The 17,819-nt window shown below is 40.9% G+C and overlaps 1 protein-coding gene across 2 annotated transcripts in view; it reads right to left on the bottom strand.

Moving 5' to 3' along the window:
• Positions 1-17,819, bottom strand: part of LOC139755375 (uncharacterized) — a 110,847-nt gene that overhangs the window by 2,809 nt on the left and 90,219 nt on the right. The window contains exons 33-38 of one of the 2 annotated variants that reach the window (XM_071673591.1): positions 12,865-12,934; positions 11,017-11,158; positions 9,400-9,551; positions 5,529-7,305; positions 3,737-3,865; positions 1,581-1,799 (exon numbers count right to left, since the gene is read on the bottom strand). In XM_071673591.1, the coding sequence (XP_071529692.1) occupies positions 1,581-1,799; positions 3,737-3,865; positions 5,529-7,305; positions 9,400-9,551; positions 11,017-11,158; positions 12,865-12,934 (2,489 nt within the window). The remainder of the gene's footprint in view (positions 1-1,580; positions 1,800-3,736; positions 3,866-5,528; positions 7,306-9,399; positions 9,552-11,016; positions 11,159-12,864; positions 12,935-17,819) is intronic. The other variant, XM_071673592.1, reaches the window with a different exon arrangement.

Raw genomic sequence — 17,819 nt, 5'->3', positions numbered from 1 at the left:
CTGATCCAAAACCAAATCAAACAATATATCCCACTCTCACGAAAATACCATGACTTCAAATCCAACACCACAACACACAGACTTCACATGACATATACTGGATGGCTTCAACCAACCACATCTCATGTCCTACAAAATACTAGTGTTCATAAACATCAGCAAAACATCTGACACAACCTCATTTAAAATTTTCAAGGTCAAAGTGAGAGAGCTGATAAGTCTAACTGCTTTGGACCTGACTCAGTCAGGTCAGTCCATAAACCAAGAGCCTCCACAAACATGAGGGTAGTACTCCAAATGAGGACAGATTAATCCTTTGCATATCAGAAGCAACCATTCAAACAAAAAAATTCACATCTGAACAGGAATCCAATTTCTTGTGAGGCCTACTAGGCTATACATGTAGAGGAGTTTTCAAACCGGTTAGATGTTAAGAGTGATGCCAATTATGTCTACTAAGGTGAGTGGCAGAATTACAGAGCCATCAAAATAGATGGGAAAGTTGTGAGGGGTTTTAGTATGTGTTGCAGTTTCATATCATTCTTTGCAGATGATACTAGAATGAGTATGAAAATCTCATTAGCAAACAACACTAATACACTATAAACTGACAAACAATAAATCTGATGCCCACCAAAAACATACTTTAAAATAAGGATAAGTTCGAACTCCTTACTCCTTTGTTATGGGGAACTCCTTTTGTTATGGGGACAACTGAAAAACTGAACACAGCACAGAACACCAGATGGAAACAGACACCACCATATCATGACAGAACACTGTGAAAGACCTCGGAATGTAAATGCCTAACAATTTTTCCTCTAGCAAACAAAAGAAGGTAACACTTGCTTCCTCCTAAAAGATGGTAAGCTGGATTTTGCAGACCTTCAAGATAACACCAAAGAAATTGATCATGGTGCTCTTCAAAGTACTAAAACTCTCATGATTAGAATACTGCTGGACTTCAAGACATGAGAGGAGAAACAATGATGATGCTTATACTCTAACACAAATCTGCTGTTTACTAACATCAACCTTGAAGGCAAGTAAAACCACAGTCTGGATGTGTGCAAAAATCTTTCACAACCTACACTGATAAGTATTGGAAATGAACTACTTAGAATTAAAAACATCAATGAAGACGGTACCCACTGGAGCACAGAGGGGACTCAATGTATATTTCATTCTAAGAGCAGGCTAAGTAATGCTATGGGCTTGTTTTTGATGCTGATAATGTTTAGCAGATTTAGGCATGACAACCTTGTTGTGACTGCCATTCTGAGCACTGGTAGTATTTGTTTCTGCCATGTCAACATGACAAGAATATCAAATATCTAAATATTAGGTAAGATGCAAAAACATTAGTATGTACACAAAAGAGACTGTGGAAACATGCATGAGAAATAAACTGAATATGAGGGAAGAATGACCACGATGAAAAATAAATTAAATTTTTAGAAAGAGGAGCACCTAACTTTGTGAAACATTAGAGTCAAATTTTCCATAAAATAGCAATTACATAAACAGTAGTACGGACAAAGCAGCTATGACACACCCATTCAATTAAACAGTCTCCATACCATCATCATCTGCATCTGCTCCACCATCATCTTCATCTTCATCTACATCTTCTTCCCCAACCTCTGCAGCCATGGAATCTGCTTCAGTAAAATTCTCTTCCGAGTCCTGTGAGTTCTCTTCATTAGACTGCTCTGCTCCTGTTACCATGATTGTAGGAGGATCACGATGTCCTGAATCTCCTTCACTAGTGCTCACTCCTCCCTCTGCACTTAAGTCAGCTGCAGTAAATAAATTTTTCAAAACATTCATGAAAACAAAATACATATCAACAATAACAGAAAATTTTTTATCATTTTCATTGCTATCATTACCATACTGGATCGCCGTTCCCTGCATCAGTGAGGTAGTGCCAGGAAACAAGACGAAATGTCCCATCTGCTCATATACATAAACGCCCATACACACACATATACATACATACACATATCAACATATACATATGTACATATTCATACTTGCTAGCCTTCATCCATTCCTGAAGCTACCCTGCCCCATAAGAAACAGCGTTGTTACCCACTGCTTCAGCGAGTTAGCACCAGAAAAACAGACAAAAAAAGGCCACATTCATGCACACTCAGTCTCTAGCTGTCATGTGTAATAAAACAAAACCACAGCTCCCCACAGACCTTTCCATGGTTCACCCCAGACATTTCATATGCTTTGGTTCAGTCCATTGACAGCATGTCGACCCTGGTCTACCACATCGTTCCAATTAACTCTATTCCTTGCATGCCTCTCACCCTCCTGTATGTTCAGGCCCAGATTGCTCAAAATCTTTTTCATCCAATCCTTCCATCTCCAATTTGGTCTGCTGCTTCTCCTTGTTCCCTCCACCTCTGATACATATATCCTCTTTGTCAATATTTTCTCACTCATCCTCTCCATAAGTCCATTTCAACACACCCTCTTCTACTTTCTTAACCACACTCTTTTTATTTCCACACATCTCTCTTACCTTTTCATTACTTACTCAATCAAACCACCTCACACCACATATTGTCCTCAAGCATTTCATTTCCAACACATCCACCCTCCTCCGTACAACCCTATCTATAGCCCATGCCTCGCAACCATATAATATTGTTGGACTACTACTCCTTCAAACATACCACCACACATAGAATGACAAACCCCTCCCCCCGCCAGTGCGTGAGGTAGCGCTAGGAAAAGACAACAAAGGCCACATTCGTTCACACTCAGTCTCTAGCTGTCATGTATAATGCACTGAAACCACAGCTCCCTTTCCACATCCAGGCCCCATAAAAACTTTACATGGTTTACCCCAGACGCTTCACATGCCCTGGTTCAATCCATTGACAGCACGTCGACCCCGGTACACCACATCGTTCCAATTCACTCTATTCCTTGCACGCCTTTCACCCTCCTGCATGTTCAGGCCCCGATCACTCAAAATCTTTTTCACTCCATCTTTCCACCTCCAATTTGGTCTCCCACTTCTCATTCCCTCCACCTCTGACACATATATCCTCTTAGTCAATCTTTCCTCACTCATTCTCTCTATGTGACCAAACCATTTCAAAACACCCTCTTCTGCTCTCTCAACCACACTCTTTTTATTACCACAAATCTCTCTTACCCTATTATTACTTACTCGATCAAACCACCTCACACCACATATTGTCCTCAAACATCTCATTTTCAGCACATCCACCCTCCTGCGTACAACTCTATCCATAGCCCACGCCTCGCAACCATACAACTTTGTTGCAACCACTATTCCTTTAAACATACCCATTTTTGCTTTCTGAGATAATGCATAATAATACATAATAATAACAATAAATAATAATCCCTGGGGATAAGGGAGAAAGAATACTTCCCATGTATTCCCTGCGTGTCATAGAAGGCGACTAGAAGGGGAAGGGGCGCGGGGTTGGAAATCCTCCCCTCTCGTTTCTAATTTTCCAAAAGAAGGAACAGAGAAGGAGGCCAAGAGAGGATATTCCCTCTAAGGCTCAGTCCTCTGTTCTTAACGCTACCTCACTAATGTGGGAAATGGCGAATGTGTATATATGTGTGTGCTTCTTGGTGCTGCCTCTGATGCGGGAGATGGTGATCAAGTATAATAAATAAATAAACAAATATCACGTTCATACAAAACCAGCGTACTACATCAAGCACGTAAATGAGCTACCTGTTGGTGAGCGGTGCTGAGGAGTACTTGGCTGAGATCTGTTGCCTTCATCCAGCTGTCCTAGATCTATTCTGGTGTCATCAATAAGACCTCCTTCTGCCATCTGAGCCAAACCACCTATAGATAAAGCTCAATAAAAATTTCTAAGTATTTGAAAATTTCAAGTTATCATAAATCTATAAATTTGAAGAATGTGACCTGACTTTTCTATTATTGTACAATAAGTAATGAAAGAGAAAGTAATCTATTCTGAAGTTTCTTTCTATTTCTTAAGCTAATATTCCTTATATACACATTTACCAAAAAATATATATATTTTTTTTTTTTTGCTTTGTCGCTGTCTCCTGCGTTTGCGAGGTAGCGCAAGGAAACAGACGAAAGAAATGGCCCAACCCACCCCCATACACATGTATATACATACGTCCACACACGCAAATATACATACCTACACCGCTTTCCATGGTTTACCCCAGACGCTTCACATGCCCCGATTCAATCCACTGACAGCACGTCAACCCCGGTATACCACATCGCTCCAATTCACTCTATTCCTTGCCCTCCTTTCACCCTCCTGCATGTTCAGGCCCCGATCACACAAAATCTTTTTCACTCCATCTTTCCACCTCCAATTTGGTCTCCCTCTTCTCCTCGTTCCCTCCACCTCCGACACATATATCCTCTTGGTCAATCTTTCCTCACTCATTCTCTCCATGTGCCCAAACCATTTCAAAACACCCTCTTCTGCTCTCTCAACCACGCTCTTTTTATTTCCACACATCTCTCTTACCCTTACGTTACTTACTCGATCAAACCACCTCACACCACACATTGTCCTCAAACATCTCATTTCCAGCACATCCATCCTCCTGCGCACAACTCTATCCATAGCTCACGCCTCGCAACCATACAACATTGTTGGAACCACTATTCCTTCAAACATACCCATTTTTGCTTTCAGAGATAATGTTCTCGACTTCCACACATTCTTCAAGGCTCCCAGAATTTTCGCCCCCTCCCCCACCCTATGATCCACTTCCGCTTCCATGGTTCCATCCGCTGCCAGATCCACTCCCAGATATCTAAAACACTTCACTTCCTCCAGTTTTTCTCCATTCAAACTCACCTCCCAATTGACTTGACCCTCAACCCTACTGTACCTAATAACCTTGCTCTTATTCACATTTACTCTTAACTTTCTTCTTTCACACACTTTACCAAACTCAGTCACCAGCTTCTGCAGTTTCTCACATGAATCAGCCACCAGCGCTGTATCATCAGCGAACAACAACTGACTCACTTCCCAAGCTCTCTCATCCCCAACAGACTTCATACTTGCCCCTCTTTCCAAAACTCTTGCATTCACCTCCCTAACAACCCCATCCATAAACAAATTAAACAACCATGGAGACATCACACACCCCTACCGCAAACCTACATTCACTGAGAACCAATCACTTTCCTCTCTTCCTACACGTACACATGCCTTACATCCTCGATAAAAACTTTTCACTGCTTCTAACAACTTGCCTCCCACACCATATATTCTTAATACCTTCCACAGAGCATCTCTATCAACTCTATCATATGCCTTCTCCAGATCCATAAATGCTACATACAAATCCATTTGCTTTTCTAAGTATTTCTCACATACATTCTTCAAAGCAAACACCTGATCCACACATCCTCTACCACTTCTGAAACCACACTGCTCTTCCCCAATCTGATGCTCTGTACATGCCTTCACCCTCTCAATCAATACCAAAAATATATGCAACAAAAAATAAACACTCACTTGTCTGTGGCGGATTAGACAATTCAGGGTTAGAGCCAAACACGAATCCACCAGAGGGCACTTGTGGTGAGCTAACCGCTTCAGAGAATCCATCTCCACGCCTTGGAACAAACAGGGTGGGTGTGGATGGCACTATACTATCATCTCCTCCTTCTTCATACTGAGGTAACTGATTGAAGGGTGCTAAAGTCTGGCGGCCTACTGAACCAAGCCTTTCTTGTCTAACAACAGGTCGTGGGAGAACAAGTGGTGTTCGAGAACTGGTTTGAGAAGGAACATCAACCCCTCGACTAGATGACGATGGCTGACTTGGTCCTGCAGAGGGCTGAGGACGATGACTTTCACTTGGTGTTTCTTGTGATTCACCACATGAGTCCTCAGCATCTGCTGATACTTGAGATGAGGCTTCTGCTTCAGCATCTCCTAAATCTTCTACAGCCTCTCTTGTATTTTGACCAACCTCTGAATCAAGACCACGACTGCATTCTCTGTTTGCTTCATCATGATCCATTGCTTCATTGTCATCATCATCTGTTTCAATAGGATGAATACCTTGATTCTGATCCTCGTCATCCATATGTTCATCTTCCTCTTCTTCATCATCTTCCTCATCCTCCTCATCATCTTCATCACCCTGATCAGCATATTCTTCAGGTTCATCATCAGATTCTAAGAGAATGACATCTTCTTCATTATCTGGAGTACGACTTGCATCATCATTTTCTTGCTCAGCATGAGATGATGATGGTCCAGCATCTTCAGCAGAGAGATGAGCATCTTCTTCCAAACAAGAACGTTTTGCATCTTTAGTATTGGTAACTGCTTCAGCCGATTCTAACTTTCTCTTCTGTGAAGTGATGCCTGAGGGACCAGCTACTTCTTGGGAACTTAAAGGACTCACAAGAGCAATTGCTTGGGATACCAAAGCATCTGCTGACACTTCTTGTGATTCTTGCTGCCTTATATGTGGTACTGAACCTGTTGGTGCTTTAGAGGAAGCTACTGCTGTGACCCCTGTTGCTCCAGCAGTTGCTGATACAATTGGAGCAACAACAGATGTACTAGCCACTGCTGTCTGCTGCATTGATGTTGACTGACTGGCTAAAGTGGATTGAGGAGCAACAGTTGAGGATGCAGCTGGTGCAGTTTGCAAGCCTGATGCCTTTGTTATTGGTGTAGACTGTGCTACTATTGTTGACTGAGTAGCAGGGGTAGATTCCACAACCACTGTAGTAGATTGGGAAGCAGATGACTGACATGCGAGAGTTGACTGTGTGGCACTCGAAGACTGTGAAGATGATTGTGAAGCTGTAATGGATGAAATAGCAGCAGCAGTTGCCACAGGAGTGGTAAGAGAAACAGATGCTGGTGTAGGTGAAACTGTAGCAGTGAGGGTAGTTGTCATTGTGGTGGTGGCAGAGGGAGTCGTGGTGGCAGTAGTAAGAAGGGTTGGGGTAGATATGGCTGGTGTGGGTGTCACTGTGGCCTGTGGTAAAGTGACAGTAGAAGACACCATGCCATCGCTGTGTGTCTCTAATGGAGATACTACCATAATAGTTGAGCCCTGAGGTGGTGCAGATCCTCCAGATGGTGGAGCCATGGGGCGAATACTTGCAGTGGGAATGGCTCGAGAAGGAGGAACAACCTGAGTGGCTGCCTGTGAACGTGGAGAGGCTGAGGGAGCCACAGGGGCATTCATAGGTTTAATATTTGCTGTAGGAGGAGGATCAAACCCACTCTTTTCAGATGAAACACCACTGGTGGATGGCTTGGAAACCTACAATGAAATAAAATTAAAAATAATTTTTAGGCTTTCTAAAAGAAAATGCTCATTATAAATTTTGAAAAACAAATTTGCGAAAGACCCAAGGGAAAACTGGATATCAGTAAAGTTAACCAAATCTGGGATTTGAGCTGTACACTCAGCAAGTATAGACAAGCTCTTAAAAATAGATACTGGTGAAAAACATCAAAAACTCAGAATAGAAGGTAAGGATAAAAAAGAAATACACAAAGTTTACCAAGTTCATTGAGAAATGTAATTTATACCTTCAGTATGAACCATTTCACAATGTTCCATTGTAAAAACAACATTTCCCTGACATATGAAAGTAAATTTGCAAAATCTGAATTATAAAAAAGTATTTTGAGCCATTCAAACAACAAAAGTCATCTAAACAGTGTATTTCAGACATTCAAATCTTGACATGACCCTGAAGCACTTAAATATTGGTGTGCCACTGCCACTTAAACCCAGAGTACACCCTGCAACCCCAGCACATCATCCTCCCTCTCATTTAACTCTACTGTCCTAGGTGACCGAGTCTTCATCTATTTCAAAATAACCCTTCATGATCTTATATATCCAAACATGACTGCTGGTTGTCATCAGATGCTGGGTAGCAGCGAGGTATACCCTGGAAGGGAACATATGCCACATCTTTCATCCACATTATTTTCTGAGTACTAAGTCTTGATATATCTGCAAGCTAACTAGAGTTAAAAGTAAAACATGACATCCATACATACATCCAGTTTGCAAGGGAACCACTGGTATCTTCAAATGTGGTAAGGAAAATTAAGACCTTCAGGCACACAGCATGTGATTTGTCCAATGTGAGCAATTTAAACAGGACTTGTTGGAAAGTACATCACCATGAAGGTAATCTCTTCAACCACTCCCCACAACCTCCAGCAAACTTCAATGTTGCACCTCTTTCCGATGCTTTCATTCACTGGTACTGTGTCCTCAGCAAGCAATAACAGACTCACCTCCCAAAAAGACAGCAGATCTACCCCTCTTCAAGACCCTCACATTCATTCCCATCACCAACACATCTACGTACAGATTAAACAGCCTTCACGATGTCAAATCAATGAAGCACACCCACCTTCACCTGAAACTACTCACATCCTCTACTCCAACTCACACACATACCTTACTCTCTCAATAAAAGCTCCTGACTATTTCTAGTATGTATCTTCCCATACCATACAGTATATTCTTATCATCTTCCACAAAGCACATCAATGAAGTACTCCCCTTCAGCTGAAACTACTCACATCCTTTTTTTGTAAAAGCTCCCGACTGCTTCTAGTATTATATACTTATCACTTTCCACAAAGCATATCTTCAACTGTAAAATACATTTTCTCTGAATCTAAATGCAACTTGCAAATTCTGTTTCTCTAAGTATTTCTCACTCAATTTTTTTCAAAACAAACACCAGATTCACACATCCATAATCACTCCTAAAACCATATTGCTCCTCTACAAACCTGATGCTCCCTGCATACCACCATCCTTCAGTTACCACTTTTTGATACAGTGTACTAGGTACAGTCAATAAACTTGTTGCTCAGTAATTTGAGCATTCATATCTTGTTTCCCTTGCCTTTATACAATGGCCCTCTATAGTCACTCCATCAGTCCTTATGGCACCCCACCATGAACCATACATGTATTAAAATGTCTGCCTAACAAGTCAACAACATAATTATTTCCTCTCTTGAAAATTGTAACAGCAATCCCAGCTCCTCCAGTCACCTTGCCACACTTCATCTATTATAAGATTTCAACATCTATTCTTTTTTCACCAAACCACTTGCCATAACTCGCCCACTTTATATGCTTCCTCAACCGAAACACCAGACACCTACTACCCAATCATCTAAAACATTCAGTAGTCCCTTGAAATACTTCCTCCATCTCCTCTTGTTTACCTGTTAACATTTTCCCATCTCCTTTAACTAATACTAACATTTGTTCTTCTTGCACTATTAACCTCCTTCCAATGGTTTAAAACATAAATAACATAAAATAAAATATCATAAAAGCTTGTATATGAAAATCAAAGACCAAGAATTTTACCCCAGCCGCCTGTTTCTGAAGATTTTCTAGTTGCCGCTGTTGCATTTGCAGCTTCTTGTTAAGAGATTCAACCTCCCGAGACAATTGATCACGCTCCTTCTCAAGCTGACTAATACGATTTTCATACATTTGTTTCTTGCTCTGACTCTCCTCTGAAACAAAAAAAATATGTGCATTACCTAAACTAGAGAATATAAATTTTGCTAAAGCACTATCATTGCTGATTCTTTAAACAGCAAAAAATGGTATGATGCCATATTCTCAAAAAAATTTCAATCTTTTCTTGGGAATTTACAATAATTTCCCTCACTTTATTGTACATCTTAATGCATAACACAATTCATTTAGTTTTACACAGTCCTCTACCTTTTGCAACTGATTTCAGGAGACATTGATATCTACTATGTTCTCTCTCCATAACATTTTCTTACCTGCTAGTATCACAGTATTTCTCACTCCAAATCAATCAATATTTCCTACAATTTTCTCTCTTTAACATGGAAAGGGAGAATCCTTCCACTTCCTCCAGATATCTTTACTGTCTGACCAGTTTATATTCCACATTCAGGTTTTATTGAGTTAATTAATGAACCACTGTCTGCATGACAAAGTATTTGTATCTATCTATCATTATCAAATCTGCTTCCAATTGCTTGGAGTGGATCAGGAGAATAGGGCATCTCAAATCACTCATAAACATCCTCAACCCATATCCTGTCTGTTAAAGAGAAACATGAAATTCTAAACTCATACAAGTGCTTCTTACCTTTTCACTTCTTGATTCATCATGACCAACATCTATGTCTCCCCACTGAAAGACAAACTTTGGTACTCTGGGTCATTCCTGTGCAACTTCTCTCCAACAAATAAAGCCACCCCTTTTGGTACATTTTCCTTCAGTTCAACTGTAAATGATTTTGCATCTAATCCTCCATCCACATCCACAGAAACTATACCACTTCCCATATTCTACTCATGCATGGCTGTGTGAGTGCTTTCCCTGCTTCAAATGGATAAGGGATATGGTCTAAGATACCATGCTTCTGAGCTACCTCTGATCCTTGCTCACCTATTTTGTCTCTGTCTATACATCCCAGACCCTTCCCTTCTCCTTAGAAACATGCCTTAATACAGCCTATCCCTAAGAAAGGAAACCATCATACCTTCTACTGTCCCATTTCCCTCATCTCTGCTCTAAAACTCTCCTCAATTCTCACTTTCTCAAATACTCAGATCCCATTACCTTCTTTCTGATCATTAATATGGATTTCATGTAGCTTGATCTACTGTTGATCTCTCTTAACAGACAGTTCTGATCGTCCTTCATCAGGAATTTTAGTGAAACATTTGTCATGGTCCTCAACCATGGACAGTACGAACCTACAGATTCAGTAAACATTATGATGTGAAAAATTAAGTTCAGAAAAGATATGGATGTACAGATCAACTCAATCTTCAAACCCAAGCCAATGAAAAATGACATTCATAATTCTCCAGCTCTAATCATTATCTAACTTCAATCAGCATAAGCTGTGAAATAAAATACCATTAAAGATTGTTGACAAAAATATATATAATGCTCTGGACTGTTTATTTACCAAAGTAAACCTCAGTTACCTAATCTTTTAGTGATATCTGCAATCTGTTTGGAAACATTCTGCTTGAGCTGTGTGGCCAAATTTTGAGCAGCCTGCAGTTCCCTTGTCTTCCCTTCAAGCTCGACACGAAGTTTAGCAAGTTCTTCGTCCTTTTGTTCAGTCTAAGGAAAATAAAAAATCATGTTGGGTCATGTAGACATGCATATTCCTCATTACCTTTACAAATGCATATCTATGTAAAGTCTATTGGAGGACATCTAAAATACAAATTCTAATAACTTCTGGACATAAAGGAGTTTTGTTATACTGTATGAGGAAATTATATGAGGTATATGGATGAAAGTCTACAAGATGTAATGGCAACAGAGAATGTATGGTAGGTTAGAGGATAGAAGATCTGTAATAATATGGTTGAATGTACAAAAGATGTGATACTGGATTCTGCATAAACACGTGGTCACACTGCAAGCAAGAAGTCATCTTTGGGAAGGCTTTATCGTCATCAATAGATGGAAAGGATCACAGTCTTATTAGGACCTTGCTTCAAAAAAGTCTATCCTCCCAACCCTGCTCCTGCATAGCTCCAAAAGAGTCCATCACTTCCTTACTACTGCATAGTGTGAAGCTTCAAACTTTCACAAGATCCATAAACATGGTCCTCAGGTTTAATAACAACCTCTAATAATGCTTGGATAGGAGTGGTAGATTAACAGATGAAAATATTCGGATAATGTTAATGACAAAAGATATTCCAGATGAAAAATTCAAGAGAATGACTGATGACTATGTGTTATCATATGGCATGGTGTGCACTGCAGGATGACTCAACAATAATAGGAGGAATTCTAGCAATGTGGAATAATATGGGGAATCCTAGTGATGTGGAAGATATCTTTTCCAATATATTGCATTTGATGAAGTGAATGACAGTGTGTATCTGATCCATTTCATATAAAAGGGATGAGATATAGAAAAGTGACAGAAGTTTCAATACAGCATAGGCTAGTGGCAAAGAGGATGGTAGTAAAAACGGTGGAAATGAAGTAGTAGTAGTGGAGGTAGTGGTAGTGGTCATGAAACAGATGGTTATAGGGGTGGTTTGTAGAGATGATGGCAGCAGTGGTGTCGCAGATAGTTGCATATGGGGCAGCAGAGGGGGTAGAAAAGGTGGTGGCAGGGGTGATGGCCAGTGTTGGCTGCAAAAATAGTATAGAAGGGTGGTAGAGATGGTTGGTGAGGTGGTTGTATCAGTGGTGGCAGGGGTGATGGCAGCTGCAAAAATAGTATAGAAGGGTGGCAGAGATGGTTGGTGAGGTGGTTGTATCAATGATGATATTGGTGGTTTTAGAGCAAAAATGGTAAAAAGGGGTGGCAGGGGGTGATGGCCAGTGTTGGTTGCAAAAATAGTATAGAAGGGGTGGCAGAGATGGTTGGTGAGGTGGTTGTATCAATGATGATATTAGTGGTTTTAGAGCAAAATGGTAAAATGGGAAGACAGAGGGTGATGGCAAGTGGTGGTTGTAAAATTGCAGGGGGTGATGGCAAGTGGTGGTTGTAAAATTAGTAAGCAGAGGTGGGAGAAATGGTAGGGCCTCAGCTGTCCGTGCCATTTCAGATAAAGAAAAAAAAGTTAACCGGTAAGAAAGCAGATCTGCACTGTGCCTTGCTGTAAACTAGTTAGCAAGAGATTAAAGAAAGACGAGAGACATATTCCTTCCAGAAGATGGTGGTTTAGATGTTTCTAGCTCCCAAAACTCTGATATCTCTTTCTTAACTCATGGGTCAAAATGACAATGGAGGAAAATATTACATAAATGAATCCTTTAAATAGAACACTTTCACTCTAATTATATTAGTGAGTACTCACCTGAGACTTTAACATGCTATTTTCTGTCTCCTTGCTTGTAAGAGTTTGTTTTAAGGTGGCAATCTCCTGCCTGCAAGAAAGAATAATCAAAAAGAAAAAAATGGAAAAATTATCTTATGCTCATTATAACTGGTTTCATTTCCCCTAAGGGGCCACAATCACCACACACACACACACACACACTTATATACATACATATATATATATATATATATATATATATATATATATATATATATATATATATATATATATATATATTATAAGGTTAAGGTACAGTAAGGTTATTAGGTACAGTAGGGTTGAGGGTCAAGTCAATTGGGAGGTGAGTTTGAATGGAGAAAAACTGGAGGAAGTGAAGTGTTTTAGATATCTGGGAGTGGATCTGGCAGCGGATGGAACCATGGAAGCGGAAGTGGATCATAGGGTGGGGGAGGGGGCGAAAATTCTGGGGGCCTTGAAGAATGTGTGGAAGTCGAGAACATTATCTCGGAAAGCAAAAATGGGTATGTTTGAAGGAATAGTGGTTCCAACAATGTTGTATGGTTGCGAGGCGTGGGCTATGGATAGAGGTGTGCGCAGGAGGATGGATGTGCAGGAAATGAGATGTTTGAGGACAATGTGTGGTGTGAGGTGGTTTGATCGAGTGAGTAACGTAAGGGTAAGAGAGATGTGTGGAAATAAAAAGAGCGTGGTTGAGAGAGCAGAAGAGGGGTGTTTTGAAGTGGTTTGGGCACATGGAGAGAATGAGTGAGGAAAGATTGACCAAGAGGATATATGTGTCGGAGGTGGAGGGAACGAGGAGAAGAGGGAGACCAAATTGGAGTTGGAAAGATGGAGTGAAAAAGATTTTGTGTGATCGGGGCCTGAACATGCAGGAGGGTGAAAGGAGGGCAAGGAATAGAGTGAATTGGAGCGATGTGGTATACCGGGGTTGACGTGCTGTCAATGGATTGAATCAAGGCATGTGAAGCGTCTGGGGTAAACCATGGAAAGTTGTGTAGGTATGTATATTTGCGTGTGTGGACGTATGTATATACATGTGTATGGGGGGGGGGGGTTGGGCCATTTCTTTCGTCTGTTTCCTTGCGCTACCTCGCAAACGCGGGAGACAGCGATAAAGTATAATAAATAAAAAAATATAAATAAATAAATATATATATATATATATATATATATATATATATATATATATATATATATATATATATGGATGGTATTGCAGTGGAATTTATTAAAAAAGGGGGTGACTGTATTGTTGACTGGTTGGTAAGGTTATTTAATGTATGTATGACTCATGGTGAGGTGCCTGAGGATTGGCGGAATGCGTGCATAGTGCCATTGTACAAAGGCAAAGGGGATAAGAGTGAGTGCTCAAATTACAGAGGTATAAGTTTGTTGAGTATTCCTGGTAAATTATATGGGAGGGTATTGATTGAAAGGGTGAAGGCATGTACAGAGCATCAGATTGGGGAAGAGCAGTGTGGTTTCAGAAGTGGTAGAGGTTGTGTGGATCAGGTGTTTGCTTTGAAGAATGTATGTGAGAAATACTTAGAAAAGCAAATGGATTTGTATGTAGCATTTATGGATCTGGAGAAGGCATATGATAGAGTTGATAGAGATGCTCTGTGGAAGGTATTAAGAATATATGGTGTGGGAGGCAAGTTGTTAGAAGCAGTGAAAAGTTTTTATCGAGGATGTAAGGCATGTGTACGTGTAGGAAGAGAGGAAAGTGATTGGTTCTCAGTGAATGTAGGTTTGCGGCAGGGGTGTGTGATGTCTCCATGGTTGTTTAATTTGTTTATGGATGGGGTTGTTAGGGAGGTAAATGCAAGAGTCTTGGAAAGAGGGGCAAGTATGAAGTCTGTTGGGGATGAGAGAGCTTGGGAAGTGAGTCAGTTGTTGTTCGCTGATGACACAGCGCTGGTGGCGGATTCATGTGAGAAACTGCAGAAGCTGGTGACGGAGTTTGGTAAAGTGTGTGGAAGAAGAAAGTTAAGAGTAAATGTGAATAAGAGCAAGGTTATTAGGTACAGTAGGGTTGAGGGTCAAGTCAATTGGGAGGTGAGTTTGAATGGTGAAAAACTGGAGGAAGTGAAGTGTTTTAGATATCTGGGAGTGGATCTGTCAGCGGATGGAACCATGGAAGCGGAAGTGGATCATAGGGTGGGGGAGGGGGCGAAAATTTTGGGAGCCTTGAAAAATGTGTGGAAGTCGAGAACATTATCCCGGAAAGCAAAAATGGGTATGTTTGAAGGAATAGTAGTTCCAACAATGTTGTATGGTTGCGAGGCGTGGGCTATGGATAGAGTTGTGCGCAGGAGGATGGATGTGCTGGAAATGAGATGTTTGAGGACAATGTGTGGTGTGAGGTGGTTTGATCGAGTAAGTAACGTAAGGGTAAGAGAGATGTGTGGAAATAGAAAGAGCGTGGTTGAGAGAGCAGAAGAGGGTGTTTTAAAATGGTTTGGGCACATGGAGAGAATGAGTGAGGAAAGATTGACCAAGAGGATATATGTGTCGGAGGTGGAGGGAACGAGGAGAAGAGGGAGACCAAATTGGAGGTGGAAAGATGGAGTGAAAAAGATTTTGTGTGATCGGGGCCTGAACATGCAGGAGGGTGAAAGGAGGGCAAGGAATAGAGTGAATTGGAGCGATGTGGTATACAGGGGTTGACGTGCTGTCAGTGGATTGAATCAAGGCATGTGAAGCGTCCGGGGTAAACCATGGAAAGCTGTGTAGGTATGTATATTTGTGTGTGTGGACGTGTGTATGTACATGTGTATGGGGGGGGTTGGGCCATTTCTTTCGTCTGTTTCCTTGCGCTACCTCGCAAACGCGGGAGACAGCGACAAAGTATAAAAAAAAAAAAAAAAAAAAAAAAAAAAAAAAATATGTAGGTGAGAAAGAATACTTCCCACGCTTTCCCCCCCATGTCATAGAAGGCGATTAAATGGGGCAGGAGTGGGGTGCTGGAAACCCTCCCTGTTGTGCATTTCAATTTCTAAAAGAGGAAACAGAAGTTAAGCAGGGAGTGCTCATCCTCCTCAAGGGCTTAGATTGGGGTGTCTGAATGTCTGTGGATGGAACCAAGATGAGAAAACAAGAGAGATAGGTACTACCTTTGAGTTAAGAAATCTGGATGTTCTGGTTCAGAGTGAAACAAAGTTCAATTTTAAAGGGGAAGAACGGTTTGGAAATGTCTTAGGAATAAAGTCAGGAGTTGGTAAGACCACAAGAGGTTAGGAAGGAGAAGCACTATTCCTAAAGTAGGAATTGTGAGAGTGTGATAGAGTGTAAGTAAATTCTCAGCTGATGTAAGTAAAACTGAAAGTGGATGGCGAGAGATGGGTGATTATTGGTGCTTATGCACCTGGCCATGAGAAAAAACATAACAAGGCAAGTGTTTTGGGAGCAGCTGAGTGAGTGTCAGCAGTTTTGGTGTATAAGACCAGATATTAGTAATGGGTGATTTAAATAAGAAGGTAAGTAATGTGGCACATAGGGTTTTCAGTGTTATCAATGGAAATGGTGAAAAGCTTATGGATTTATTTGCTGAAAGAACTGGTGATTAGGAACACCTGGTTGAAAAAGAATGACATAACACAAGTATATGACAAGCATTATCAGATTACAATTGGTAAGCATGTTAAAGAGAGACTTCTGGATGTAAATGTGCTGAAAGAGACAGCTGATAGGATGTCTAATCACTAGCTTTTGGAGGCGGGGGTGAAGATCTGTGTAAGTTTTCAAAAAAGAGGAAATGATGTTAGGGAGAGTAAGTGAGCTTGGAAAAGACTTGTGTGAAGAAATACCAGCAGAAGTTGAATGCAGAATGCCAAAAGGCGACAGCAAATGAAAAGAGGGAAGTGGGTGAGGAATATGAGGTATTTAGGGAAGTAGTGATGGCATGCACAAGAGATGCATGTGGCATGTGAAAGGTGGGCTGATTAGAAAGGGTAGTGAGAGGTGTGATGAAGTAAAGTTGCTAGTGAAAGAGAAAAGAGAGGCATTTGCACAGAACTTACAGAAGGAGTGCAACTGACTGAGGGATGTATAAGAGAAAGTGGCAGGAGGTCAAGAGGAAGGTGTGGGGGTTGAAAATGGGGGCAAATGAAAGAGTATCATTAAACTTTACGGAGAATTTTCTGGAAGAAGGTAAATAATGTGTGAAAGACAAAAGAACAAATGGGAACATTGGTGAAGGGGGCAAAGGGAAAGTGATAACAGGTAGGGATGAAGTAAGGACATAATAAAGTATTTTGAAGGACTAAAATGTACTTGATAACATTTTAATGATAAGAGTGGCAGATGCAGAGTGTTTTTGTCGGAGTGGTATGTGAAGTGAGAAGGTCATGCAGAGGGGTTTTGTGATGAGAGGAGGTGGTGAAAGCTTTGCATAAGATAAAATGTGGCAAGACAGCAGGCGTGGATGGTATTGCAGTAGAAAATGTTGGTAAGGATATTCAATGTATGTATGGATCATGGTAAGGTGCCTGAGGATTGGCAGAATGCATGTACAGTGCCACTGTGTAAAGGCAAGGGGGATAAATGAGTGCTCAAACTACACAGGTTTAAGTTTCCTGAGTATATCTGGTAAGTCATATGGAAGGGTATTGATTGGTAGGGTGAGAGCATATACAGAGCATCAGATTGGGGAGGAGCAGTGTGGTTCCAGAAGTGGTGGATGATGTGTGCGGCATTCATCAATTTGGAGAAGTCATATGATAGGAGTGATAGAGATGCTTTGTGGAAGGTCTTAAAAATATATAGTGAGGCATGTGAGCTGCTGGAGGCAGTAAAATTTTTTTCATAAAAGGTGTAAGGTATGTGTACGAATATGAAGGGAGGAGAGTGAATGGTTCCAAGTGAAGCCTGGTCTGCAGTAGGGGTGTGCGATATCACCATGGTTGTTAAATTTGTTTATAGATGGGGTGGAGAAGGAGTTAAAGGTA

This window comes from Panulirus ornatus, chromosome 19 (genome assembly GCF_036320965.1).
Source record: "Panulirus ornatus isolate Po-2019 chromosome 19, ASM3632096v1, whole genome shotgun sequence".
Lineage (NCBI taxonomy): Eukaryota > Metazoa > Arthropoda > Malacostraca > Decapoda > Palinuridae > Panulirus > Panulirus ornatus.
Note: the sequence above shows the minus strand (reverse complement) of the source record. Positions and strands in the feature narration are given on the sequence as shown.